General features: G+C 42.9%; 1 protein-coding gene across 2 annotated transcripts in view; it reads right to left on the reverse strand.

The window, feature by feature from the left end:
* Positions 1 to 1,364: 1,364 nt before the first annotated feature.
* Positions 1,365 to 27,817, reverse strand: part of LOC8037991 (synaptogenesis protein syg-2) — a 264,704-nt gene continuing 238,251 nt past the window's right edge. The window contains exons 4-8 of one of the 2 annotated variants that reach the window (XM_040503326.2): positions 15,033 to 15,166; positions 13,989 to 14,190; positions 11,889 to 12,022; positions 9,815 to 10,073; positions 1,365 to 3,830 (exon numbers count right to left, since the gene is read on the reverse strand). In XM_040503326.2, the coding sequence (XP_040359260.1) occupies positions 3,748 to 3,830; positions 9,815 to 10,073; positions 11,889 to 12,022; positions 13,989 to 14,190; positions 15,033 to 15,166 (812 nt within the window). In that variant the 3' untranslated portion in view covers positions 1,365 to 3,747. Of the gene's footprint in view, positions 3,837 to 9,814; positions 10,074 to 11,888; positions 12,023 to 13,988; positions 14,191 to 15,032; positions 15,167 to 27,817 lie in introns of both variants that reach the window. The other variant, XM_040503324.2, reaches the window with a different exon arrangement.

Consider the following 27,817-nt stretch of genomic DNA (forward strand, 5'->3'; position numbering starts at 1 on the left):
TTGCAGCTTTCGCTGCCTTGTCAGCACACAGGTGAACAAGAACTGCCGCAATTTGGGCCTACGAGAAATGGAGAGTAGTGTTGCAGAGCAATTTCGAAAACATCAAAATTGTTCTTCAAAGGCGTACGGGAAAGTAACATGAAAGTAAGGTGTCATGTAACGAATAATGTAATCCGTTTCTTTTCAGCGAAATGAATTTTTAACGGCAATAAATTACACTTGAGGCTTGGTAATTTGTAATTGTAATCAATTACATTTTTCGAGTAACGCACACGAGTGTGTTCTTAAGTCGCTTACGGCCGCCATTGCTGCTGCGCGGCACGGTCGTAGGAGGCTTAAAATCCGGTTCTGTCGGACTTGGTTGTAGTCGGTTGCAAAAGTGTAAACCAGCCTTAACTCTCTCCCCCCCCCCCCCCCCTTTTTTTTTAATATGGGCGAATTAAAATAAACACCCTGTATATACTTTCTTTTTGGTGGCAAACCTGCGTTCACGAGAAGAGTAGAGTTGAATTTCGAGTTTCGAGCAGTTAGAACCTTTCCTAGCTATAACAAGGTTATGAGCACATTATTTTTTGAACCAAGGAAAAATACAATTTCTAGCTAGAATACATATCAAACTTTACATTAACTGGGAGGTTATATAACCATAAAAAGACAAAACACGTAAATATTGCGTATCACAAACTTGATCGATAAGACTGATTGAACTCGATGTAATATATGCAATCTATTCTTTTGTTGACATTAAGATTAAGCGATTGCGAAGGCAGCTCATCAGCTGCAGCCAAACTTGATTTGAAAAAAGAAAGAAGGAAAGAAATGTTAGCCATAAAATAAAAAAAAAAATCAGTGACAAGTAAGAAACGCATGATACTGGAGAGCTCAGTTTTGGAAACTAATTTTGAACTGAATGTATATTGGAGACCAGGCACGTAGCCAGGATTTTGTTTCGGGGGGGGGGGGGGGGGAGGGGGGGGGGAGGCCCACCCATGACAAAATGCTGTATGAGGGAGAAGGGGGAGAGGAGGTCCCAGCAAAATGGAAGATTTTGGGAAGGGGGGGGGCCCGGGCCCCATAGCCCCCCCCCCCCCGCCCCCTGGCTACATGCCTGTTGGAGACGATTGGGAGATAAATTGGCCTGTCGTGATGAACCACGGTGCACGTAAGGACTCTTTTTATTTAAAATAATGAGCTCCAAATTGCAAACATTTTGACAAATCAATGTGAAGCTAATCTCAATTTTTTTTTTCATTTTGATACTTTTTTGTATATGCCGCATAAAATGTGTAGCGTTTCGTTGTTTTAAAAGCAACCCAAGTAATGCCGCGGTTGATTCCGAAATCAATAGTCGTGAAACAATTTCATTTCTTTATTGCAAAAACTTTATTTACAGTATTTAAGAAATCAAGTTTGAGGGAAACATACATGTCATCATTTACAAGTATGCATGAGCAACGCAGAAGCGACGGTAAATACAGCACGGGCGTCTGAGAGCACACCTCTCGAATATTAATTACAGTAACTGTCTTCAGGGAACAATTCTTTTTTTATATATATAAATCTCGACATATCTACACCCGTAGGAGTTTAACAATGTTCTCTACGTCAGTAACTTTATTCTTGTAACCTTTAGGGGCGAACCGTACGTAATATGTATATTTATGTACACATTTTTAGTATTGTTGCTTCAGTAACTGTCAGAATCGAGTGACACAATTTTCATACTTCCCTTTCTTTGCTTCCTAATAAAGCGTCCTTTTGTTTAGTTTTTCTAGCATAATTTTGATGCCAAGAAGCAAGATAATGTAGTAAATATATGTTGCATTATTTTAAATAGTGTAATTTAGTGGATGCTGTGCGTGATCGGGTTCAAATGACTACGTTCATTGAACAACCTGGGAACAACTACTGCCTGCCAGTAAAAGGTTTGGTGTCTCTGTAACCGACACTTGGGTGCGCATGTCAGATACACTCGTAAAATAATCTAGTTGCCAGTAACTAAAACCAGTTCTCAGACAGGTTGTACCAAATACAGAATATTGAAGGGTAAAAAAGGGATACGGTGTGTTCTGCGACCTACAGTTTTCGTGTGGTGGTACCTAAAATTAAAAAAAAACACGACAAAAATACAAATAAATTGTAATGTCGAAGGAATCGAGAATAGGGGTTCGAATGAAGTAGTGATGCATTGTTCATAGCCGTCCGGTGTGTAGAAAGAAATCTGCTAAAAGAAATCTGACATTCGTACGCCTCTTGTATTTACACGAACCGGTCTTGTTAGTCCATTCCTCGCCCTCTCGGGCGGTCAGCCTTGGTTCGCCAACTCTTACGTTAAAGCTTCTTAGATTATCTAGAAATAATCTTATTTTCGAAGCGTGACTATTTGTTCACGAGTACTGAGCACCGCTGCGTCTATCCCGTAACGAAGGATGCAGGATTCGGGACCACATCAAAAAGCTTTATCATGCCGCTCACACTAACCGGTATTCTGCACTACCTGAAAGGTGTAACTCTGAAAGAAGCTGTTTCGAGTGATAAGTAGCTACAACTTCTTCGACTATTATCTAATACAGTTCTGAACAGCGCGTTCACGGCATTTCACACGTTCACACTTCGAAAACTAGATCCGCGCGTGAAGAGTTACCATTGTTTCATTAACTCGTAGCTCCGCGGGTCTGATATTTGGGACGCGTATTAAAATTAAATGTGTCCCAAATAATTTGTGAAACATTTACCGATTCACGAAAGTGAATACATATTCAACGGGAGAACATCTGATGTAGCAAATACCAACATTATAAAGCTTTTCTTTATAAAACAAATAATTAGGACGTTATGGCGCATAAACTCTTCGAGGGTTTTTAATTATATCATTTGAAATACTCAAATTATATTTTGTTATACGTGTAATCAAAACAAACGAATGCTTATATGCGTTCTTGTTTCATTCGCGTTATTATTTCTCTCGTTTTCGACCCGTCCTACACTCTCAGATTCTTGTAACTGTGAATAGCCATCTGCCGTAGTCACTGGCAAGGTGAAAACTGAATGGAAGAGCTTGAGTTTTTCCCGCCTCTAGCGCGAGCTGGTGCACCTCCGACAACGCTGAGGCGTCTCGTGCGCTCCGAGCGCACGCGCCCAGACGAAGCATGGCGAAAGGCATGAAACGCGTACTGGAGACCGGGTGCTCGAAGGACATGCCCTGTCGTTTTCATTCCGTCAATGACTATAGCTTGATTTTAAACTTTATTACAGTAATAAATAAATCGACTAGTCACACGTTTTATCACACTCAATCTTACAATACTTTCGCCATCTTTTGTGCAGGATATCGCTGGAGTTTAGTTGACAATCCTATACGCACATTACTCGAAACGACCATGACAAGTATATCTTCAACGCCACAAGTAAGCACGTTAACATCCACGTCTTATAACCAGCTTCCGCACTTGTACCGTCCTCTGGCAGATGTACTCCAACGCTGCGTTGCGATCCTTCATTCATACGAAGATATAAATCGGGGATAGGGCAACCTGCGTATGCGAGGGGCTGTGAATGTGGACATGAATCAAAGGCACTGAAGTATGTACAACCACTGCTCAGGCCCGAGATGATAGAAGAAAGGTAGAGAGGGAGATAGTCGGGGAGTGTGTGTTGCGTGTCCGTTCGTGGAGGAAGGAAAGATAAAGGAGGACCGGATGTCAGAGAAAACCGCTGGGCGTCTTGGCCAGGGTCTTCTCATTTGACTCATCGAAAACCCATGGATATCCACACAGCCAGGAGAAAGGAAGCGAGCATCCTCGAGACAGTCCTTGCGGATCCGTTGGGATCTGTTACTGGAAAGAGACAAAAGTAAGTGAGAAGTTGCTAGAACTCATTCGTTCGATGGACATTGAAAAGTTAAAGTGAAGTTTTTGTATGGTGTTTATGAATAATATTGTGAGTCAGGACAAGCCCTAAGGCGCCAAGACAAATAATCGTCACTGGAACGATATTTTACATTTTGACTGCTGTGGTGAAAGTTTCAAAATCTGAAGACACAAAAAAGTTAATCTGAGCAACATTCTGCTGAAGGCATGGGTGTGAACTTGAGTATTTTTATATCTATTATGACACGTATCTTACGTATCATTTTTGCTTTCTAAAGCAACGACTCGACTGTGTCGATGAAACTAGACGTGAGTGTTTAGGCAGCGCGCGGTCGATATGTATTTTTTGATTTGGTGAGACTGGGTCAGATGAGAAATGCCGCTGGTGCAGTACGACTGATAAACAGGAGTACATGACTTGCATCACATAGTAATGATGTACGACCGCACGCCGGTACGTTGCTCATCCAGGATTATAACGCACCTAATTACAAAAAAAAAAAAAAGTTCAAAGGCTGCAGTGTAAAACCGCCGTGTTGCTCGTGGGTAGGTTAGTCCTTAATGCACATCCGGAACTGTATTTTAGGCTTCTCCGCTCAGGTTGAATTAGTGTAATTAATAATTAAATTTGTATGTCGTCTTGTTTCTCCAGTTTTTAGTTGACTTTTGAGGCAAACTTTGAGGCCTGTATATCGCTTTAGAAGAAAACATTTCAGTTTGTGAATTGTAATAATTATAAAAGAGAGCTATGTCTTTACCAAACAAAATTAGTAATAAAAAGAAATAGGGGTGTTAAGTAGATGGGCTGGAACACTTATTCGTTCAGGCGACCCACCGAGAACTTTCAGGAAAGGAAAAATGGTATCAAATTTCCGCCAAGAAACGGAAACCTAGAAACGCGTCTAAATTGAGCATTTTTCAAAACGCCGTAAAATGCTGCGCGTGCCTTATATCATTGTAAAGAGAGTGGATTTTATAGCTTTCGATCACGTTTCCAATTAAAACTACACCTCTAAATTTAATAAATAAAAACTTAAGTTCTAGAAAGTATTTAATTACCCTGTCATACTGAGCGCCAATAATTTTCCTTAACGGGCCCTTTGGCAAAGACCAGTACTGCATCAACCTTTTTTCTGTGCGATGCATGGTTTTCAAAGGAGCAATTTGGGTGCATTGCCAAAAAACACACTGTATATTTCTTTCAGGTCAATTGCATTTAAAGCGCTACTCCGGTCAGTATTTTCGAATACGGAATTACGAATGTTTTGAGCTCAGTCACTGTGCCCGAATTCTAAAATACTATAATCTTTTTCTCGATATTGTGTGTTGTTTTATAAGTATCGCGGCTCAAAGTTTGGTTTCAGGAGTCTACGGCAGATTCGAAACTATCTACTAAAGGGATGGCAACACTGATCATCAGTTGTACTGCCGCGATGTGACGTCAGCGCGGTACTGCGGTACGCGTCACGCAGTGTTCCTCGACTAAGAGGCAGCCTGCTTGCCACCCGCTAAAGATCAGCTGGTCGCATCCTTAAAATCGGTTTCAGTGGAGTACGCGGCTTCACTTTGACGTAATATTTTGGTTGTGATTATATTTCGTGCCACTAAAGCGATCGCAGTAATTTATTTTGGTTTCGTTTTCCACCGGAGCTGCGCTTCAAACATTACTTCACAAGAGAACGCAGCTGGATGGAAAACCAGCCGGGCCACTGTTAGCATCAATTGTCGGAGTGCCCGGTTCATGCTCAAAGCGCTTTTTTAACGCACAAACTAAATGCTTCGTTCACACAAGTTGCGTTTGGTTGCCTCCGAGTGCACTACAACCTGTTTTTAAGCCTCTTGTGACCACTCGCAGGTCGTAAGCGGTAACAAGCCTATTGCTATGTCAGTTTTAATGAAATGGTCGTCTACAGAGCAAGCTACACGAAAAGCGGTGCATTTCGTACAATGGCCTCCAGGATTACCAGCCTGCAAAGCTTTCCTCCGGTCGATCCAGTCTCTCCGCCGTCCATCAGAAGCATCGTGATTTATGAAACAGCATAACCTCAGCTCACGAACAAACACCAGCGAACGCGCGGCGCCCCTAGCGAACTAGTCCTGGCTCAGAGCTTCTTTCTGGTAGCTTTAATAGTGAAAAATTTGACCGATGGGCGCAGCTTCTGGCCCGCAAAAACGAGCAAACTTCGCAATACCACAGAATGATGTGTTATATGTTTGAACAGACAGTCATAATTTATTATGCGTCAAAACACAAGACGGTGGAGTAAACATATCATTTACCGGATACCAGGCTCCCAGTTCCTGCCGAATTCTTCTATACTTCGTTTCGCTTCGATAGGAAAGTCCGCCGGTTCTTTATAGTTTTCGACGTGGCTGGAAATTGGCAGACCGCGCCAACAACTCTTTCTCAACTGATGGCCATAGCATCTTATTAAAATAAAATTTTCCCCTGAAGTTGCTGGGTTTTTAAATTACGCCGGCCGTGAGAATTTTAGGAGGCGACTTTATATTGGCAACAATGAAATATCCCTGTTTTTCCCTATCCGTGTATGTCACCGGTGGCGAAGGCAAACGGGTGAAGCGGCCTTCCGTGTCGTCAGGGATTGACAATATTTATTTTTCACAGCTTCAAGGTTGAAAGTTCTTTAGCAATCTGTATACCGCGGTAAAGTATACAAACAGTGCTAAAAAAAAAAGGGTTATTTTCTACTCCTTTTTGTTTTCGTGAGGAAACATGCGTTTCCCGGAAGCAGTGGAGGCGAGTCACGTCATGGTGTTTTTGCGCAAGCTGTGTGCCGAGGAATCTAGTGTCAGCCTGAAACAGTTCTGCTTATGCTCGGAATACTTCACAACCGCGTGCTGATAGTTGAACATCCTTCTGGAGTTCGAACAGCTTTAAGAGTGGCAATCGCAGACTCAAACCGCGAGTTCCCTCCAAAAAGGAACGCTGATAACGTCGAGAAAATAGTCCAAATTATAGCCCATTATTTTTGTTCACAATTGCTTCGGTTATTTCTCTTTCATCAACAATTCGGTAGGGTGGTATAATCATCAGCTTCAGAGAGCGAAAGTCGTCGCGTCTTGCAACCCTCGGCGTTCCAGTCACGCGGCCAATCTGTTGAAAACGGCAAGGGAATCGTCTAAACGGAGTTCAATTTTGATTTTAGACGTGACTTTTGACGCAATACAATCCGTGTCTGGTATTACAGTGTTGTAGGGAGCTGGTGTTGAGTCCCATTAATATACGATAAAGTCGTCACCGGGTATGTGTGCCAAATGGTTGGCGTGCGATTTTCTCTGGCAGGATAGGTGATAAAAACGTCTTTATTTTATTCCATCGAAGAGAAATGTCAAATATGGTTCAAAGTTTTTAAAAATATAAAATATAAATGCCTTTGAGGGGAGGCATGTAAATTTGCCGCTTGTAAAGGTTAAGCAAAACCAAAACTTAATTTTAAAACCAAATATTGTAAACAGTTATATCCTCTTTCCTCTTGTGCACTCATAAAAGAGAGACAGTTTTTACGGATTGCATTCTACTCGGACCGTTAACAACAAAAAAAAAGTGTGGGTACCAATTTTCCTTCGAATAATTTTTTGTTACGTTATGTTGAATTTTAAATTTTATGACGCTATTTTGTAATTTACGCACAAAATGAATCTTCAAGCAGCTACCTTTTATTTGAAGCTGGTTAGTGTATTCGTATATTCGATTCACCTGTTATTACACCTTGACATTTGGCTTTGTGGTTGAGGAGTTCTTTTAATTTTTATTTTAGCACGATATTCACGAACACTATCCTGCCGCGTGGCCTACACGAATGCTGTTTATTCCATACTATAGACCTTTCCTAAAAAGGGCCCCTGGTCGGTTCCACTTTCAGTGATCGTACGTATGGCGCCTGATTTGCTCGCTTTCCGAAGTTACAAACATGCGCGTGCCAGACTGCCAGACTGCCAGACGCTGGGCTGAGATCCTATAAATATTAGAATGAACCCAGGAATCCTGGGTTCAATTTCCACGCCTGCCCGTTTCGATTTGGATGAGCATCGTACCGGTGTGCGGTCGTGTATCACCACTGCTTGGTGCACGTTAAAGACCCCAGGCCAGCGGTTGTGCTGCAGTCGCTTAGCTGCTCATTTACAGTTGAGAGACAAGTCGCCCGTTGAGGCAGACTAAGTTCAGGTTGTATAAACATACCCACGACCTATTTGTTTTTTTTTTAATATTGGGGTGGTGTATACACCATTTCAATGTCTACGAAAATCAAAGTCAACATGTGTTAGGTCAGAGCCCAGCATGCGCATGTTCGTCGCTTCGGAAGGCGAGCAAAGTACACGCCACGAGAGCGAACTCTGAAAACAACACCGACCAGAAGCGCTTTTCTGGAACGCTCTATAGAAGCTTTTTTAACTTTCCCAAGCATTAAAAAGCATATGCACGTTAAAAGAATGGTGACACGTGCTGGCGTCTGCAACAGTAACTTTCCTTAAGAAAATCAAAAACAAATGACACGTTCATTAAGGTGAGACGAGCGTGTGCGGTGCCTGTGCCCACATTCCGAGCGTTCTTCGTGGTGCTCGGGTAATTTGTAAAAAAACTGTATTGCGTGACTCTTGAACCTTTATTTGCTAGCGTAATTTATTTTTGACATAAAAGGAGAACGGATTTACAACAGCGATTTCGCGAAACTAGCTTAAGCGTACCAAGCTCCAAAAACGGCTTTCTCTAAATTCCAATTGCTTCCATTTTTTTTAATATCTCATAGCTCAGCACGCAGGTCAAGGTCATACTTTGTGCGAATAGAGATTAACATCAACTTCAGATAGCATGAACGCCCCTGTTTGCTCGCTGTTGAACGTTCTCCCTTGTTCTCCTTACTTTTTTTACCTCAGTTTTTTCTCAGCGCGCCTTGCTTCTCGCCGGTGACGTCATGTTTGGACGGCGGGAAAAACTGGGGATTGTGGTTGTAAGCGTGCCAATGCCAAGTTTTTCCCGCCATTCAATCGTGACGTCACCGGCGGAAAGCGAGGCGCGCTGGGGAAAAACTAAGGAGAACGAGGTTTCGCTTTCGGTAGTCAACAAAACATCACTATGTTAATTAACTCGACTGAATTTGGGGAAACGAGCAGCGCCAAAAGTAGATTGTCACGGGGCTCGTCTACTTTGTACGTTTTCTATCACCGACTAAACCATTCACGCGCATTGATTGGTTTTACCGGTTAAAGCAACACCCAAGGTGGAAAAAAAGCGGAGTGCCGTGATTATGGGGTTTTTGGGGCTGTTTGATTGGCATCATAGATAGTAGCGATAGCTGCTGTCGGCCTTGAAGCAGAGCGGAGAGCAGTATGAAGGGTTCTAATGCGATACAGCAAGGGGCGCCATAAGGAGGACTCAAAAGCCACGAGCCATTTTCTTCGATCACGGTCTGACCCCGCCGAAATGAATGCAACGGCCGGAGGGAGCTTCGCGCACAGGGGATCTCGGAGGCCACGGTCGCATTTGTGCACCTACGCTATTGCTCTACCGCCGTGAGAGCGGCGATTTGTATACACTTCCCTATTTATGACGTCACTGAGACGAAATCCTGGAGACAGCAATTTAAAGACGCGGCAAACACACGAGTCCAAGGCATGTTCCCGCAATATCCCCTAAAAAGTAAGGCCTGCGCACCCCCCTCCCCTCTCCCGCAAAAAAAAAAAAAAAAGAGAGTCATTATTAGTGGATTTACATAGCCCCGCATAGCCTCTTGCGTCAGCAATGTCGCCAGCGAGTCTTGCAGTGTCTCAAAGCGAGCGCGACGCTAGCAGTTAGCGACGCCGAATAGGACGCATCATCAGCTTTGCGTGGATTCTCCCTCGAAGTTCTCCTCGGGATCCACTTACGATGACGTCGTGCGCAGGCCTTCTAAATTGTATCGGCTCAGACACACCGCAGCCCTCACCGGCACCGTAGTGTTCGGACACGTGGAGTCCGGAGCTCCGGTGGCTGCTTCCCAGGACGAATTCCTTCTCGGAGAAAGGGTCGCCGGAGTTGGTGTAGCCCCGAGTCGAGCCCGAGCTCAGCGTGGCCGTACACTTGATGCGCATCTCGTCTCCCAGGAAGTGGTGTGGTCGCACCGTGAACCGCAGCCCCAGGGACGTCACCTGCCGCCCGGACTCATACCGGTGGATCGGGTGGTGCACCAGGTACCTGTTAGACACCTGCGCCCAAAGGTCCCAACGAAGACGATCCCGGCTCAGCCGCCGAACCGCGTAATTACTTCCCGCCCGGTCGCATGAAAATGAAGATGTAACTCCTTATGTTGCGCGGTAGTCGTCTCACGCACGTCACGTCATAAAAACAAAAAAAAAAACGTTGAATGTTCTACGTACCTGGGCTCTTTAAGCCGGAGGTCACACTGCTTATACACCATACAAAAGACAGTCTGCAAACAATAGCGACCGCGATATCCGTGGTTCGTATGCCGCGTGCCAAGTTTCTCCTTGAACTCGTTGCCATGCGGGATTCAACTCACGGATCTGATGGAAAGTTGCGTTCGATTCTGTTTGCAGACTGTTTTTTGTATGATGGTATAATGCCCGAGTTCCACCTGAACGACAAAAAGAAACAAACGACAATGACAAACCTCAAACCAGAGTCTTTCGCAATTTGACAGGCTTTGTAGAATAAAGGAGGCTATGCCCAAACACCAGCATCATGCACGCGAGGGTATCTTTGACGGATTTGCAATCACTCGTGCTTACTTCACGAGCACCGAACGACTAAACGCCTGCCAAATATGTCATCGCGAGCATGCTGCATGAGTTGGAGGCTTGACGCTGTCGTTTGTTTTTGTTTGTCGCTTTAATGGGACTCGGCCATAAGCAGTGTGCCCCGGCTTTACGTTAGTTTTGTAAAGCTTTTTTTTCTGGAAATTTTTTGGGTTGTCAGACTAATAACTCCTTGGACTGAGCAGGTGATTCAAGAATAGATGAGGAGATTTTTGTTACTAATCTAACGCAAAACGAATGTTGTCTTTTGTTGTTTCTTTTTCTTGTAAAGCCATCTTGAGTTTTTCTGCAAGAAGTTTTATTGAATATGGTAGACTAAAACCCCTGGACTGGGGAGAAAAAGAGACAACACGACGCAGATCACTCAAACACAGCTACGCTGCTTCTGTGTAATGGCTTTCCTACTGCTCCCTAGTCTCTGGGTTTTGGTCTATTATATATGTTCAACCATCACCAACTCGTTGGCGTCCTAACGTTCTGTTTATTTGTATTAACAGAGAAAAACGCATAAAATGACGGTGAGGCACTAAACAAAAACTATTATCATGTGGCACAAAAACTCAGCTTCCGATAGGGTGCTTCAGCTTTCGGTTGGTTCCACAGATTTCCAAGGAGAGGTTTCTGCACCATCGCAATAGTCCCAAACAGCCTATCTACTCTGGTTTTATTTTAACGAGACGTTACCGGAAAAGTGGACCCTAATCGCCGAGTGAAAATCACTTTTCACATTTATTTGAAACCGGTGCCAGTTGTCCTATCCTAAAAAACAACAAATATTTATTTATAAGTTTATAACATAGGGTAAATTCGTGATTTTAACTATAGAAAAGCCTTCTTTGTGTAGGCTACGCGGCCAAGCTCGTGGTAGCTTTCAATACGAAATGACTGTTTTTCCTAATTAAAATATTTACTGAAAAAAAAACAGACTGTCCTGTTTACTTTCTCGTTCAGCGTGTAGTATTGACTAAATAATAAAGAAGCCTTAACATACTTATCTGAGGCGACTGGTCCGAAGACGAAGGGGAACACCTCAAACTAGGCACGGGAAGAAGTTGTGCAGTATCGTAGATTTCTAGATCGTCTGCGAAATGGCCTCCTGGTCCTTTCCGTTCATCAACAGACCATTACTGTTTATCGAGCGTCTTGTGTTGGTGCTTCTAACCGTAACTCCTGGCATTCTAATGGTCATTCAGACGACCACTAGAATCGTAAACCCCCGAAACGAGCAGTAGCTAGGTCACTCACCTCCTTGTCGTTTAGGTGCCATTGCAGATCGACGGGCTTCCCGTACCGCGAATAGCTGCAGGTGACGTTCACAAGATCGCCGACGTGGTAGCTGGACTGGCCTCCCGTGATTGAAGGCTTGTCGTCATCTGACCCTGTCAACCACAAGCGTGCGCGGCATTTTGTGACCCTGTTCATGCGCTCAAAAAATTTCGAGCGAAACGCGATTTCTCTTAGCAGACATGCACAGGTGTTACCTACGTTAAAAACCCTAGGTTAGCTGTGAAGCTGTATTATAAAGCGGAGACGTCAGGCACCATCCTGTCGCAGAGCGACTTCCTTTCGTACAACACTTTTTTTTAACACACTCCAAATAAAGGTCGTATAATCGCTCATTAATGCATATTGTAATTCTGAAAAAAATTGGGTTTTTGTCGGTACAGTTAAGAATTGGTTAACATTAAGTGAACACATATCCCCTTCACTCTGAAGCTTCCCGGTCCAGCAGATATTCAATGAGAAGACAACCCTCACAATATGTGAACTCATGGTTTAACAAAAAATATTGGTATTAAAAATAAAATGTTTTATATTCACTAGTGAGCATTCACCACACTTGGCAGATATGGCTACAATGAGCGAAAATAGATACCCATTGATTGTGAAAAGTTGCAATAGTCTGCTCACACAGACACATACAGGTCCAGTTGAAAATTTAACTTGGTCAAATAGTAGAGACTAAAGCGGCTAATGGACGGTTGTAGCTTTCACGGTATTAATAGAGCACGCAAGTCGTTCAAATCGCTAACAGTGTCTCTCCAGTCATGGCCCCCCATGGCGGCCGGAGCTCTCCTGCCTCAGTTGACGGACTCATTGGATATTTCTCTAAAGGGTGCTCTGCCTCAATGTTACTACTTGTGCGGAGAAGCACACTGACACAACTTGATAGGGGAGTAAACAAATTGTGTACCAAGACCTATTGCTTCTGTGTTAATTTATAAAAGTTTTGAATTATTTGCCGATCCTGACGGCAAGTGAATTAAAAATAATTTCCGTACTTAGTTTTGTTCAAACACTAAAACCACAAAGCAGTAATTAGGTTTGCGTTTTAGGGTGATATTCGTTTCGTTTCTAAACGCTCAACAACATACACAGCTTCCGACAACCAGCAGTCCTAAGGTATCAGTAAGAAAACAAAAATACAAACAAAAACCATAACCCACTCTAAAACAGTTAAGGGTCCGCTAAACTCGTGTCGGAATGCCAAACGCACAGAAACTGCGAGAATAGCCGCTTACGGCATCTCTTATCTACAATCGTAAAATTCGCGCGATGGGATTGATTCTGTTTCTACGACCGATCAGGAACACCGACGGAGATCACATAGAGCAGGAGTTCCCGAACCTGTGTTCTTTGATAGCCGAGGAATCTTTCCAGATCTCGGCATTGATGCAGTAAAGCAACATACGTTATGCAGTAAAGCAACATACGTTATGCTACGTTACAGTGGGCAGCTTATACCTTCTGAAAAAGTAGTTAAACAAGAGGAACCCTTTATTTGTGGGTAAGGGCAGCCGAGGAAATTTGAGAGCTCGAGGAGCCTTTGAGGATACAAATTTTGAGATGGGGTGGTAAGGAAAAAGATTAAAAATAAAGTTATCCCTGTCTGCTCCTGCGTTGGCACTGCAGACTTGAAGCCAATTTAATATAATTGTTGTTGTTAGCGATGTTTATTTATGGAAAAACCCGGACATCTGGTCACTTCTAAAAATGGGAACGAGTCAATTTAAAATAAATCAATAAGGTAAAAATGCCAAGTAAAAATATATATGAATGCCAATTAGAAGAGGAAGCATATATTTAGTGAGACCCCAGCCACAGAACACACCTGGTCAGCAATCGTTATTAAATTAAATAGAAATTGCCCTCTTTTCCTCTTGCTTTTATTCTTTTCAGGTTGTCTCGAGCTTGTCTTTGTACTTGGTTGTTTTGATTTTTGCTTTAATTTGGGTTTTTGCGGTTTCAAAGAATTGGTTTGGTCTGCCCCTGAGGTTTCAATAGGAGAAACCCTATTCGTCATCTTGGGAGCCAAGTTTGCGAACCGATGACGTAGAGTAGTACCTGCCGCCTTGGCGTCTTGTGCCGCCACGATTTCCTCGCTGGAGAGTGAGTAGGCCTCGGACACCGTGGCCGTGCACTTGAGTTTCATGATGCCGTACGTGAAGTGCCTCGGCTCCGCCGTGAACGTCATGCCCAACGAGGAGTGGTACAGCTGGTCTTGATCGCGGAAGATGGGGTACGTCTTCTCGTACTTGGGAGGAACCTGCGTCGATGAAAGAAATCACACGAGATTCATTTTGCTGACAAAGATCGGTGAGCACAGAATGTTTTCCAAATGAGCTGGCACATTTTATCGGTATGTGTGACGCCATGGTGTTTGGTGATGTCACAGTGCCACGTAACGTCACAATTTCGGGTCACATCGCAATGTCACGTGACGTGATGATGTCACAAGATGTCACAGTGCTTCGTGATGGCTCCTTGTGACGTTTTTCTCCTAGAATTCAGCTGGGAAAGCACAATCTGTTCTAAAATGTCGACATAATTGAGTGTACTCACTTCAATCGCGTCTGTTTTCTGACCATGCATGTGCGGAGCGCCGTTTCTTTTAGGAGGAACAAATTCACGCAGTCATTACGATTTTTGCGTGAGGAGAACGCACAACTCTAGTTGAAAATATACGAATGTAACGTAAACGTAGCCACGCGCATAATTCTTATGACTGTAGCAATAACAAGCTATTTCTGTACTTGGAAAATTTCGGACAGAAGATTACGAAAAAAAGCGACAACTGCGCTTTAGATTCTTCTTGTGAGGAACGCTTGTTTTTGAGTTTACAAGCTACCAGCCCTTGTATCGCGTATCAAAAGTGGCATGCGAATAAAATAGCAAGCAGACAAGCAATTCTTTATCAGTTTCTTCTTTTCTACAGAACAAAGTAAAAATGTTAACCGCGTAAACGATGACTCGCCGAGCCATAGTGCCGCTTGTGTCCTTTCATTCGTACTAGTCATAATGTGAAACAGAGTAATATTTGAAACATGGAAACACGCGGGAAAGCTATACAGTCGTGCATTGTGTAAATTAAGTTCGCCATTTTGTTACCTCTTCACCGTTGATGTACCACATGAGCACAGCCGGTGGCTTGGAGGCCCCCGCCCGGCACGTCACATTCACCAAGTCCCCGATTCTGTAGTGGGGCTTCGTGCCCCGAATTTCGGGTCCTTGCTTTGGAAGCACTGCAGCGAAAAGAACGACATGTTTTAGATCATTTTGCCTTATATGCTTACAGCGCATTAAGCGGCTGTCAGATGCACCTCACCTATCCTTTGTTTTGGTTTACGTCCGGATGCTGACGAAGCTACGAGCTGATAGGACCAATTAAACAGTATGAAAAGCGCAAGTCACTGGGCTTTTCTCATACATGATTAGTTTAGCAATGACCAAACAGGTACAGAAACATAAAAAAAAACACATTATGCTGAACAGCTTTTTACTTTGTTGGATTGCTCAGATCAGCTCCTAGCATTGGCTGCGTTACAAATCAAAGCAAGACGAAATATATATAAAAAAAGATTGGAGTGTGGTCATGTTTACACTGCCTGAACTTAGTCTGCCTCAAGGGCGACTTGCCCCTCAGCTGTTGATGATAAATTTAGCCAGTGCAGTACAACCGCTAGCCTGGTGCATTACGCAGTAGTGGTACACAACGGCACGCCGGTACGATGCTTATCCAGATCCAAACGGGCAGGGGTGGGAATTGAGCCCAGGAATCCTGGGTTCTGCAGCGCGAACTTTCGCTTCACGTGCTCCGAGTTGGTGTGCCCTAGCCCACTTGGCCACCGATTTCCCCGATACAACAATTTATCTGCAGCGAGTACCAAAAAATTATACTCTGAAAACATAAATCCGCATTTTCTTCTTGCACGAGAATTCACGGAAGAAAAACACTCGCGAATATCACAGCTGGCACCCGTGATTTTCCCAGCACTTATAGAGCTTTTGAGATTAAGCACCGCTAAATGCCCAAGGCGGAACATATAGCACAAACAACGGCAGGGAGCGGCTGCTGCGCGGTACCATATTCGAAAATGTATACGCCGGCAAACGCGAGGAGGTGGATAATTAATTTGTGCAACGAAACGCGTGCGCTCAGCTGTCGATTAAAGGCTGAACTCCGTGGAGCGAACATGCTGCTAACAAGCAACCAATCTCACCCGGCTGCGTTCGCTCTGCTCGCGGCGCCTGAACACTGGCTGTTACACATCTCGCAGAGGGAACTTGCCACCGGGCAAAGTTTCTCCACATTTTGCCACATCTTCGCTTCACGGTGTACTCTACCAACAAGATTAGTGGAGTGCTCTTCCAACTATGCTATACATTTTTTTATTCAACTGCGCCGTACTTCGCTCACCGTACTATGGACTAAACTCCAGAGCTGCGGGCCGTAAGGTCCAATCATGAGTCAGTTAGGAACCACGTGATGCTTCAACGTGCGTTTCAGTGCTCTGGAACGCGTGCACTGATAAGTATGTCGCAGCAATATACCTCGTTTTTTCTGACTGAATCCGGACTGAAAATCGCGGATTCAAATTTTTGATAAATACAATTTGCGAGTCCAGACTAAAGAAGAACAATTAAGAAATAAAGTGATTTCGGTGTTCATTCCAAATTGTTTTGGTTTTTTTTGTTTTTTTTTACAATGTCTTAGACCAGGCTGGCTAAGGCGAGCGTGTTGTGATTATGAATACTCAAAATAGAATGAATAAAAACACGAAGAACTTTCACAGACTACCACAGTATTTCATAAGTGTGGTTGTCTGTGAAAGTACTCCGTGTTTTTATTATTTCTATTTTAAGTAGTCTTAAACCAACTCGCCCGAATATCCATGGTACTTTATTTTTTGTGTTCTTTGACTGCGTGCCATACTGATCATACATTTGACTCTCACTTTCGTGAAGGTTAACAAAGTTTGCAACACAGGCTGCACAAACAAAGTCTAACTGTACAGACTCAACAGTCTTAGCCCGTTCTTTTCCAAACGATTAACACAATATAGATGTGTTGGATTCCATTTTAGGTCTCCGCAAAGTCTGGCTCACAGCGCTAAATTTCGTACATATTTCAGTTCCCTTCGGTTCGATGCCAGCGCTGAGCCAACACCGCAGAGGTTTAGCGCCGTATCTGCTTGCATTGATGGGAATTCCTACGGCGGCACTAACCTAAAGAAATGGGCCGACGCAGAAAAAGAAAGAACAAACGGTTTCATAAAGCTCGATGGAAAAACGACAGCGACGACGATTCACGGCTGGCCCCCACTGAGTCGCATATGTCTTATTTCACCCCGGGGAATTGCTTCCCGTGATTTGGGACCGGACCTTGGAACGTTTGTTAACGACGAATCTAATAAAGCGAAAGATTTCGACAAACAGCCGCGCTTGCTTCCACGCCGAGATTTCTCCTCTGGCCCGAAGCGAGGCCAATGGCACTGATCGCATGCTGCTGGAGGCAGTACGAAGCAACAAATACCGAATTGCGAAACTCTTTGACAGCCCCGATGAAGTATGCGTTGCTGCGTGGATCGTTTAAACAAGAAAAAAAAAAATAGTGTCTGGGAAACGTGCTTTTTTCCCTCTTTTTGTTTTAATGTAGCATAATTTAGATTTATTTTCTTTGTTAATCTTTTTATTAAAAATTCGGAAGTCTACGTATTTTCGATTTCTCTTTTTTTATATAATTTTTGATAAATGTGCGCTGTAGAGCCCCGGCTGTCTAGAGAAGTTCAGGATGTTCTTCTTCAGCGCTGAGACCAAATAATGTGCGATCTGAAAAACACCATCAGTCAGCCCGTACACGGTGAGAGTAAAAACACTGAAACAATAGCGTAAACAACCCTAAAGCAGATTGGGTTTTAAAGTTAATTACTGCCTATTCTGTAGTGGGCCAGAAGGGAACTGGCACATCAAAGCAAGAAACCAAAAGCGCGATTTTTTGGTACAAATATTGCAAAGCAAAACTGGAATATGTTGGCTACTGTTGTAAAAAAAATATTCCCGACTTTCTCGTGACTTGCTCGGTTTCAAGCGGTGCTGGACTTGTCACGGCGAAGCGGGCTGACTGACTGGCTAAGAATACTGCGTCACCAACCTGCTTCCGCTCGGCAACAGTCAATTTATAGGCGAATATTTGTGTTTCTGATCGTGGTCAATTAGTGTGCGTGAGGGAAATTGCCGTGCTCTAACAATATCCAGAAAAAGCCACGTGTACTAACCATCTTTAATATAGGCACGTGGCTGTGATGGAACGACATAAGCCATGAGCCAACCATAAAACACCTCACGGCACTTTCTGTTCAGGATCAGTAAAGAGGCTCACTCCGCTCAATCTTCTCTGGAGTTTCCTGTTAGCTCTTTTAGCACATTGGGGCAGAAACAAACGCATGCCTCATGTAATATACGCAAGAATGATGACTTGTAAGCAGCTGCTTAGAAAAATTAGGAAATGAAACGTTACATGGTACTTCTAACCAGTCGGTTACTATTTGCCTAAAAGAAATAAAGTGTTTTGCATGTCCCATAGACATGAGCAATATATTTGCTTCGCGTACATGTTTTAAATAAAGTCTACTTTTTTAGTAAGCCTCGACTTTTGATGGACAATAAAAGTAACACATGGAACAGCTTAAAACTTGCTTCTCTACAATAATTACAAACGCTGTAATCACTAACAAAAAAAAAAAAAGAAAAGATGGAGGTTCACCTAGGCATTTCGTATGAGTTGTGAATGCGAAAGCATGCAAGCCGCTCGTCCGCTCCCGTTTGCGTCTGCTGCGTACTTTTCGTCGCCGATCGGCGCGTGCGCTCCCCTGGTGACCTTGGGCGCTCCTCGTTCATGGACACGCAGCGCTATGGGGGGAGTGGTCGTGAAAACTGACGAGCGCAGCGGCCCATGGGAGCCCCGTCGACGCGCGCCAGCCGATGGAACTGAAGCAAACTATATGCCGTTTTCGCGCTTCAGACTGATGACGTCAGCTGGCTCTATGAAACAGTTAATGCTTTCGCATTAAAAAAAAACAAAAAACGGCAGGGCGTTTTTTTCTTTAACGCCGCACGGTAGGAGGCACGCGTTCCACGCCTTCCACCGTGCTTTGACTTCTCGAGCGCGCTCGAGGTGCACGAGACGCCGAAGCGTCGCCCAAGTTGTCTTCTTCACACTAAAGGGAAGCTGGATCACTTCAAGAAACGAAAATGGAGTTCAGAGCGGACTCCTGGAGTTTCTTCTTTTATTTTTTTTTTTTGTCTTCTGAATTTGCTTGTTATATTTAAATTGCGATGAATTAAGCGTAAACCACTTCTATTGTGAAAAAAAAAAAAAGAGGCAGGGGCTTCTGCAAGTGATGCCATGAGCATCTCGGTCGCCTGTTTTCCGTAAAATACGTCGTGAAGTTATCGTCTGCATCTCCTAGCCGACTCAGTGGAGAGCGGGGGTCATCTGCCCGATCAGGTCACTTTTCGCTAGTTTTGCCTTCCGCTCCCGCGCTCTATACTGCGCTCGGCGTGCTGCAGCGAGCGAGGGGTTCCGGCCAAATTCCGTCGCATCACTTCGAGCGATATATTCGAAAGATAACTCTGAACGCATAATTTTAAAGTCGAGGTCAAGCTGCTTATACATCGTACCAAACGACATTGTGCATACAGATTTCGAAAGCGATCGAGTCACCCGAGATTCCTGCTTCGAGTGCCGCATGACAATGAGTCCAAGCGGGCACGCGGCATTCAAACCACGGATATTTCGGGGAATCGTGTTTGCAGACTGTCGTTTTGCATAATGTACGAGCAACGGACTTTAAGGTACCTGCATTCAAACCTTTACCAAGTTCTTCCAAATTCGAAGACCTATTTAGCTTACCTCTAAGTGCGTCCGCACCAACGCCCGAGGGAGCACATCCGGTAGCGCCGAAAAATGCATCACCACAGCGCTCGCCGAATTTGTTATTTTGGTATTCCTGGCTCAACCATCCAGGTACATTAAATGTGCCATGAGTCTTCCTTTATTTATTTTTTTGCGTGATTGGTTAAATAGGTTATAGTAAACACACAAAGACGACGAGCACAGTGAGGGTTCCCTTCTGACGCAGCTTCATTGGCTCAATTTTATCGTAGCTTTGGATTGAACTTAAAAACAAATTAAAGGAAGCTCGCGCTGGATGCGAGAAAACCACTCGTTCTCACCTTGTCAGTGACTTTATAATGGCGCATGAATTTACATTTAGATTGGTCAGATCTTTCGCACTTTTATTACTTCCTCATGTCTTGGTAGAGCAGAACTCTCGGTTGTTTCTTGTCGTCTGGGTTAACATATTCGACAGCAGGACGTGAATTGACTTTTCTTTTTCGACGAACGGGTTGTGCATATCGGCAGAAAAATTGTGTATGCTCGAATGCGTATGTAACATATTAAAGTAGACTGCAGGACTTGTTTTTTGCCTCTGCTATGGCGGCTCGTTGCCAGAATCGCGCGTATACTTCTTGAGTGTGGTTGCAAACTCAGCGAGAATATGCAGATTTTAATGAGCCATCCGAACTGTTTTTGTGTTTGCTTTTTTTTGCAAATAAAAAATAAAGTGGTACGCCAATCAGAGTGTGCACAGAACACTTGACTTGTTATTGCCCGATGTGGCACGTATTTTCCTTACTTTAAGTCGCCAAGGAGCGGCGTAATAATGAAATCGGAAGGTACATAAAATTTTTCATAACATCTTTCGGCCTCGCCATGCACTCTAAAAAAAGCACGTTCATCTACTTTCCCGCACAACATTTGGACAGCCAATCACCACAACTTACGGAGTCAGCTCAGCAAATGACGATGCCGAAACATTTGTTTAAACTAAAAAATCCAGTCTGAGCTCACCATTAAGCAATGCAAAACGTCACGCTTGCATTGCTTAATGTCAGAACTCAGACTGCGTGTTTTGGTCTAAACATATGTTTCGGCATCGTCATTCGCTTAACTGTCTCCGTAAGTTGCGGTGATTGGCTCTCCGAGTGTTGTGCGGGAAAGTAAACACACAGGCTTTTTTTAGAATGTATATTAAAACTCCGTATTTAGCTTGTTATATACAACTAGTTTGATCGGTTTTTGCTTTGCTTTCGAAGCATTCTAGAAGCGAGTGCAATTAGCACTTTCACAAATTTAATAGACATACGCCTCTAAGTATAATTTGCACATAACAACGTAAACAAAACCAGTTTTTAAAGCACGTCAAAGAATTAACGTCCCCATAGTTTTCATTCCTGCCTAAACATGCAGAAAGGTCAGCACAACGACCCTTTTGCTGTAAACAAACATGAACCGCTGTCTGCAACCCAAGCATCTCCCGGTTGCTCCGTCTTTGCAAGCCTGTCGAGCTTGCGTATGTCACCAGTGCTAGAGAGCATACACGGAAAACAAAGTTGGAGATTTAACGGGGACTTTCGGTTGTACACTTTAACGTCTCGGAGAAGACAAGTTGGTTCACAAAAACATTCGAAAATTTTGAACAGATCTCGCGTTTCTTGGTTCTTTTGGCGCTCACCTGGAGAATTGATGGTTAAATGTTTCATTGACGTTTCAAGCAGCAGTGTCAAGGGGGGCTTTGTTGATTATTTTTATGAACTGGAAGTTTGCTGGGACGTCAATGACTGGAGCACCGCCTGGTGGCGTTTGCAAAGAAAAAGGTCTATACTTTTAAGCAGAGGTAACACTGCTGATACATCATACAAAAGACAGTGTCCAAACACGAGTCACAGCAATATCCGTGGTTTGAATGCAGCGTGCCAAGTTTTCTCCTTGAATTCATTACAGTCCGGCATTCAAAGCACGGATCTCGCGGCTTTAGGGCTCTTATTAGCGCAAATCATACTCGACTCCTACCTATCGTCCAAAACACAGAGCGTTGCCGTTGTACAAGCCAAGACACTTATTATAAGACATACTAAGTGGACTTTTCCGGATCAAGCTCGAGCATTAAATCAACTTCCAATCATGGGATCTTCCGAACAACCACCAAATACAAGTCGTGCCTTTACCTCTTCCGCGGAGATATGAATACCAGAAGAGGATCCAACGCACATTCTCGAAAATATCACCACGCTCCCCGAGGGAAAATCTAGCAGCACTTCCATATGCCACGTTTTACTCATTAACAAGGTCTCTCCCGCACCCCCGCACCTTCCACCCCAATAAAAAAAAAAGGAACAGTCTCAAAACACATCGTTATCTTATATACAAGCGCAACATGCAGTGCTTATCGCCTGTTTACAGAAGCGCATTGGAAATTTCTTCGCTGGCGTGCTGGAGGAAGCCCCGACCCAGGCTGAAATTGGCACTGTTTACCTGCAGCGGCGCGTTAGGCTCGTAATTTTCACCCGCACCCTTTCTTCTCTCTTGTTCCCCATTGCTTGTGTGTCCATGCAGAGCGGTGCTGCTTTGAGCGTTTCTTTCGGGGTTGCTCGAGCTGTAGATAGCACGCCAAGGTGTTTGAGTTTGGACCCGAGTTGGGTTAGAATAACGCTGTCGGGAAGAAAACGCTATACTAAGCCCGTGCGTACCTTCGCGTTTGTTTTTGTTTTGTTTTGTTTTCTTTGCGTGGCTTGTGCTTGGAACTTTCAGAAACACTTCATCTTCCAGTTTTCACGGCAGCAGTGCATAGGAATTCTTGGGTTGGAGTGTCCCACTCCCGCCTTACAATACCGGTGTGGGCCAACCCGAGAAACAAACCTACTCCCATCATCTATATAATCTTTCTCTCGGTGTATGCTATCCGGTCGTTAGATGAACGTGTGCCGACGGCGAACACGTTCGCGGCTGGGCGTGTTTTCGAGGGTAGACCTGACAAAACGCGCGTATTCGTTCGAAAATGGTTACAAAGCGGATGGAACCGTAGTTTCCGAGTAGAATTGTAGGAATATATCCGGGCGTGCAGTTACGAGGCAGCCTGCAGCCTGGCAGAAAAAGGACGCCTGAATTGTTTTCCATTTTTTTGTTTTTTTTTGTTTAAGAAACGGGATTGAAGTGTCTGGTATAGCTATCATTGCGGCACTGGCGTGCGTGTGTGCGTGTGTGTGTGTGTGTGCGCGCGCGAGCAACACCATTAGTGATTGTTTCATGCATGTTCAAGGAATTTCGGCGTGTTACGTGAGTCTCTGAAATTTAGTGAGTTTAGTCACAGTTTCATGTTGTTTGTACGCGCGCATGTGAAGTTGACGGTTCCTGATTATATGGTTTTTCGAGATGCCCTGCCCCTTATCGCACATAAACGAAAACTACACTGATGTTACGACCGTAAGCTAGATGCAAGAAATGGTATCATTTCAATTGTACTTGGCATCTTTTGGCTTGATGTTGCGTTATCATTTTTTTGTTTTTGTCGAAGCGAAATAAGCAAGTTGGAAATTGTTTGTAACTTGAATTTTAGCCTCTCGTACACTTACAGCTTGGTTCGTTATGAATATACTTGATTAATATATTATGATTTTATTATATGCGAAACTCGGAGAAAACATACAAGTGGGATGAGGTGAGGTTTTAGTTAATATTTTATAAAATTAAACAAAAATTAAAAACAAGCCAATTTCCGTTCATTTATAAAGCTTAAATACAAATTTCGTGTCACCCTTGGTTTTAATCTAATTAAAAAAAACAGAACTCTACCTGATGCTTTACATTTAATAGAATAAAGTCTGAGAAAACGCAAACGCTGTATCTTATTACGAAATTAATGGGTTTTTTTTTCTTTTCAACCGTAGCTCGGGCGAGTTCGTTGAGCGTGTTACCGACTTAATAGCTCACAAATAGCGCACGAACTAGTATTGAGGACTGTGAGTTGAGCGCGGTGTGCATGTTACGTTTTGTCCGGAATACACGTGTGTGTGCTCTTTGTGCGCTATGAAGTCGGTAACAAAATTGAAGTTATATTGCAAGCAAATTAACGTTTTCGTTGCTTCCGCCAGCTTAATATTTATTTATTTAGCAATATTTATTTTTGTTCCGCGCCCCCAAAACTAAAATACCTACATTGTAGTACACCAATCCCTTAGAATCAAGTGACAAAAAAAGTAAGACTATTTGGTACTAACACTAATATTAGACCAAAGAGGCGCAGAATTTTATCAAACTTAAATACCGAAGAGCTATTAATCGTGCACTTTAAAAAAAACAAAAAAAAACGAGGATACAGAACTTTACAAGAATAGAAAAAAAAAAAAAGCAAGCCCTGTTGAACGGCACGTGTATTTGTCATAAATAAACAAGTCTCAGTTCTCGCCTTAGCCAGGTAAAATTGCGATCACTTAAACCCGTTATATGATTGCAAATGTAGAGTTTGCAGAAGCACCGGTAGAAGGATTTACTAGAAAAACAGCTCTAGAGTTTAATAGCAATAGTCAATTCGACAAGCTTGTATTAACACACTGCACGATAGCTGACCCAAAATAGCTCTTCTGACCTCCTATAGACTTTGTCAAAATATTGAAAGCAAAAATATTATTTGTGTGTTTGTGTGTGTGCGTGTACGTACGTGCGTGCGTGTGCGTGCGTGCGTGTGCGTGCGCGCGTGTGTGTGGACTTATTCATGTGATCAGAAACAGCAAAAATTGTAGCCAAAAAGGCTGACAAAGCTCGCTCAACCTGTCGACAAATTACGTTTGAACGGAAAGTTGCAGAACAAAAGATTTGAGATTTCGTCGTGTTTGTCCTTGTTTTCCCCAGTCTCAGGGTTGTCTTAAATAAAAAAAAAATCGGTCACTGGACAGTTAGTGGATTTGAGGAATAAAGTGCTACAAAAACGGGACAATTTGATCGCTTCATATAAAATTTTCGATAGTGGGAAAGTGCGGGTAAATTCAAAAGTTCCAAAGACAAAAAAAAAAAAAAAAAAAAACGACAGTTATAACGTTTACCGATTTACAACTAATCGTATCACGCCTTCATATAACAAAGTTTGCCAATAAAAAGAAGATAGAGAGTTGTTTTTTCTATGTGCAATATAGCTCGAAGGTGACGTAATCAAACTGCACTGCCTATTCTCATGGTTTGCTTGGCACGTAGCAACGGTTAATGGGGCTTTTAAGGGACGCCCCCGAAAAAGAATGCGTACGATAAACATACGTAACGTCGTACTACTCAAGCGCTTGAAGTGCGCAGCAAATTTATAGGCTGCTATGAACCACAACTGTTACAATTTTTCTTTCTGCCTTCTTACACAAAAAGCTGGCGAAAAGAAAAAAAAAAAAACAATGTTCAACAACAATAGAACACAGCTTTTTTTTTTTTTTTGTGCGTGTGCCAGGAACATTAAATCTAAACGAATCAATTTTTTTTTTACTTGCACGTTCAAAGTTATGGGCCAAAACGTAGTCGGATCATCTCATGCAATTTCTAACCATTAATCATCTACGAAATGTATTTGAACATTGTTAATACATGTATTTGATTGAACTGCATGCTGCGTCAAAAAACGAAGTGTTTGCTTTTTGGTTGCATTTTCTATTTTTAATTGAGTTTTGATTGAGTCATAAGTTTATTTCTTCCTTTTTCAGCTCCTGGTTATGGGCCATTAAAGGGGGCCAGGGACGCCTAAAGCTGTTTCGAAGCTTTTGTTCCCGTATTCCCGTTTCATCAATTGATGAGAATAAAATTATTATTGTATTGTAACTATTGACCCACTCCTCAACTCACCTTCAAGTGGTTGAATTCTGAACTTTTAATTTTGTATTTATATTAAGCAATTCGTAAACATATTCAATTGCAAGATCAAATTTTGCTAGTTCTTCGTATCAGTTTCAGGGCAATATAATCCTCTGTGTATATTGCATGGCTCCAATAAAAAAAGTATATATATATATATATATATATATATATATATATATATAGAGAGAGAGAGAGAGAGAGAGAGAGAGAAAGCTCGCCTGCATATTACAGTTCCACGTGGACTGCGTCAAGGTCTCAGTTCCTCCCCCTCTCCCTCTTTCTCTCTCCCTCTCCCTTTCTTTCTTGCTCAATGCCCCGGAGCGTTTCTATCTTGGCATCGCGAAATCAATCCATCTTTTAAATTCAAAAGAAATATTCACGCGCAAATCGAAAGTAGAAACTTAAAAAACGATTACGTGGGTCCTCGCACCTCGCTTCGTTCAATGATTGAAATCTCTGCGCAGCCCGTTGCGCGAATTCTGAAACACGTTTGTTTCTTTTCACTTAAGCAGAGCCATCTCCCGTAAAGGTGGACAGAATTTAGAGATCAACCTCTGCATAATGTAAGTCGGCGAAAATGCACAAAATATGATTTTATTATAACATTAAGAATAATTCGAGCTTGCATATGGTGTAGATGGTTGAGCGTTTTGGTTAGCAATTTACAATAAGGAAAGCGGGACATTTAAGACAAACAGACAAGACAGGCTTTCGACTTTCGCCACGAATTTTATTGGTGATTTTGACTTCGGGGTGTTCTTCAAGAGCCAACTGAAATCTCAGTCGTACGAATGGCAATGATTCTGCTCCAGATCGCAGAAGCCTTAACGCGGATGAATTTTTAGCAACGTCTGGGACTTTCTGCTTTTATACGCAAGCTAAGAAATTCCACGTGTACCCCTTGGAAGGAATAAGTAATTCGAAAATAACCTTTTCTTGTTAACTTTTTCTTTAAGGACGAGTTTACGATTATAATATGCGGTAAACACCTTCAATACAGCGATGGAGTTCTGCCTAAAATATCTTCATTTTGTAATAAAAACGAAATAAAGATAAATATTTACAAAATAGTTTTATACATAACTTTACTAAAAGGTCTATTAGCACGTTTACTCAAAGGTGTGCAATCACAGCAAGTAGGTCGGTAAACATTATTATAAATATAGCTTGGTTCTTAAACACAAGGGAGAATTAGAAAAGAGCGTCATTTCACCTGAACGTTTGTTTCAGCGCTAAAAATATGTTCTCTTCACGCCTATCCAAATCGCATGCTAGCAGTTGAGATAATAGTGCAGCAAACTTCTAGAACTCAACTTAAATTAATCAAAATACGTTTTCAGTAGGTACACCATTGTCAAAACCTGACACTTTTACAGTTTTAAAAATCCACGGACTCACCTGCGTCGTCATTGTCACATCAAATCTATGTTATGAGATTCTGAACGAGAAAATGCCATCTATATACAGATAATTTAAGTGCTCTAAGCATTATAAAAAAAAAACAGACATTACATTCATGCGTGGCCAATTTTTTAAATCAAAATCACATCAAGGATCGATTACCTAGGGACTATCGCAGACACCAGAGGGCGACGTCGGAGGAGAAGAAGGGCTTCTCCTCGTCCAATGGCGCTCCCTGGTGTCAGCGATAGTTGAGATGTAATCGATCTTAATGCATCAATATAATGTGTGTTTTTTTTTAGTTTTTTTTTAGGGGGGATGTTTAGAGCCCATGGATTGAGTTATGACCATAAATAAACTATCGCAGAAAGTGGTTTAATGCCCCTTTAATCCCGGACGAAGCCGACGCTAAAAGCTGATGTAACCAACCAAACGGAGTCAAAAGCGCAAATCACTACACCTTTCTTGTACATGATTGGTTGAGCGATGATAGAGCATTTACAGAAACATGACAAACACCATGCTGGCGCGCTTTTGGTGCAGTTTGGTCGGTCCCATCAACTGGGGGCGTCGGCCATACGTCCAGGCTTAAAGTGAAACGAAAATTAGTGGAGTCTGGCGATACACGATGACGAGTTTCGCTTGCTGACTATAGACCTTTGCAAAAATCGCCTTCTGCGCTTGCATCTTTGTCTGCTGGGCCGTGGAACGCCTTCTGAGTATGCGCTCTTGATATGCTGTGTGGTACATCAGATGCTGC

The sequence above is a fragment of the Ixodes scapularis genome, unplaced genomic scaffold (genome assembly GCF_016920785.2).
Source record: "Ixodes scapularis isolate PalLabHiFi unplaced genomic scaffold, ASM1692078v2 PGA_scaffold0__279_contigs__length_252992795, whole genome shotgun sequence".
In the NCBI taxonomy this organism is placed as follows: domain Eukaryota; kingdom Metazoa; phylum Arthropoda; class Arachnida; order Ixodida; family Ixodidae; genus Ixodes; species Ixodes scapularis.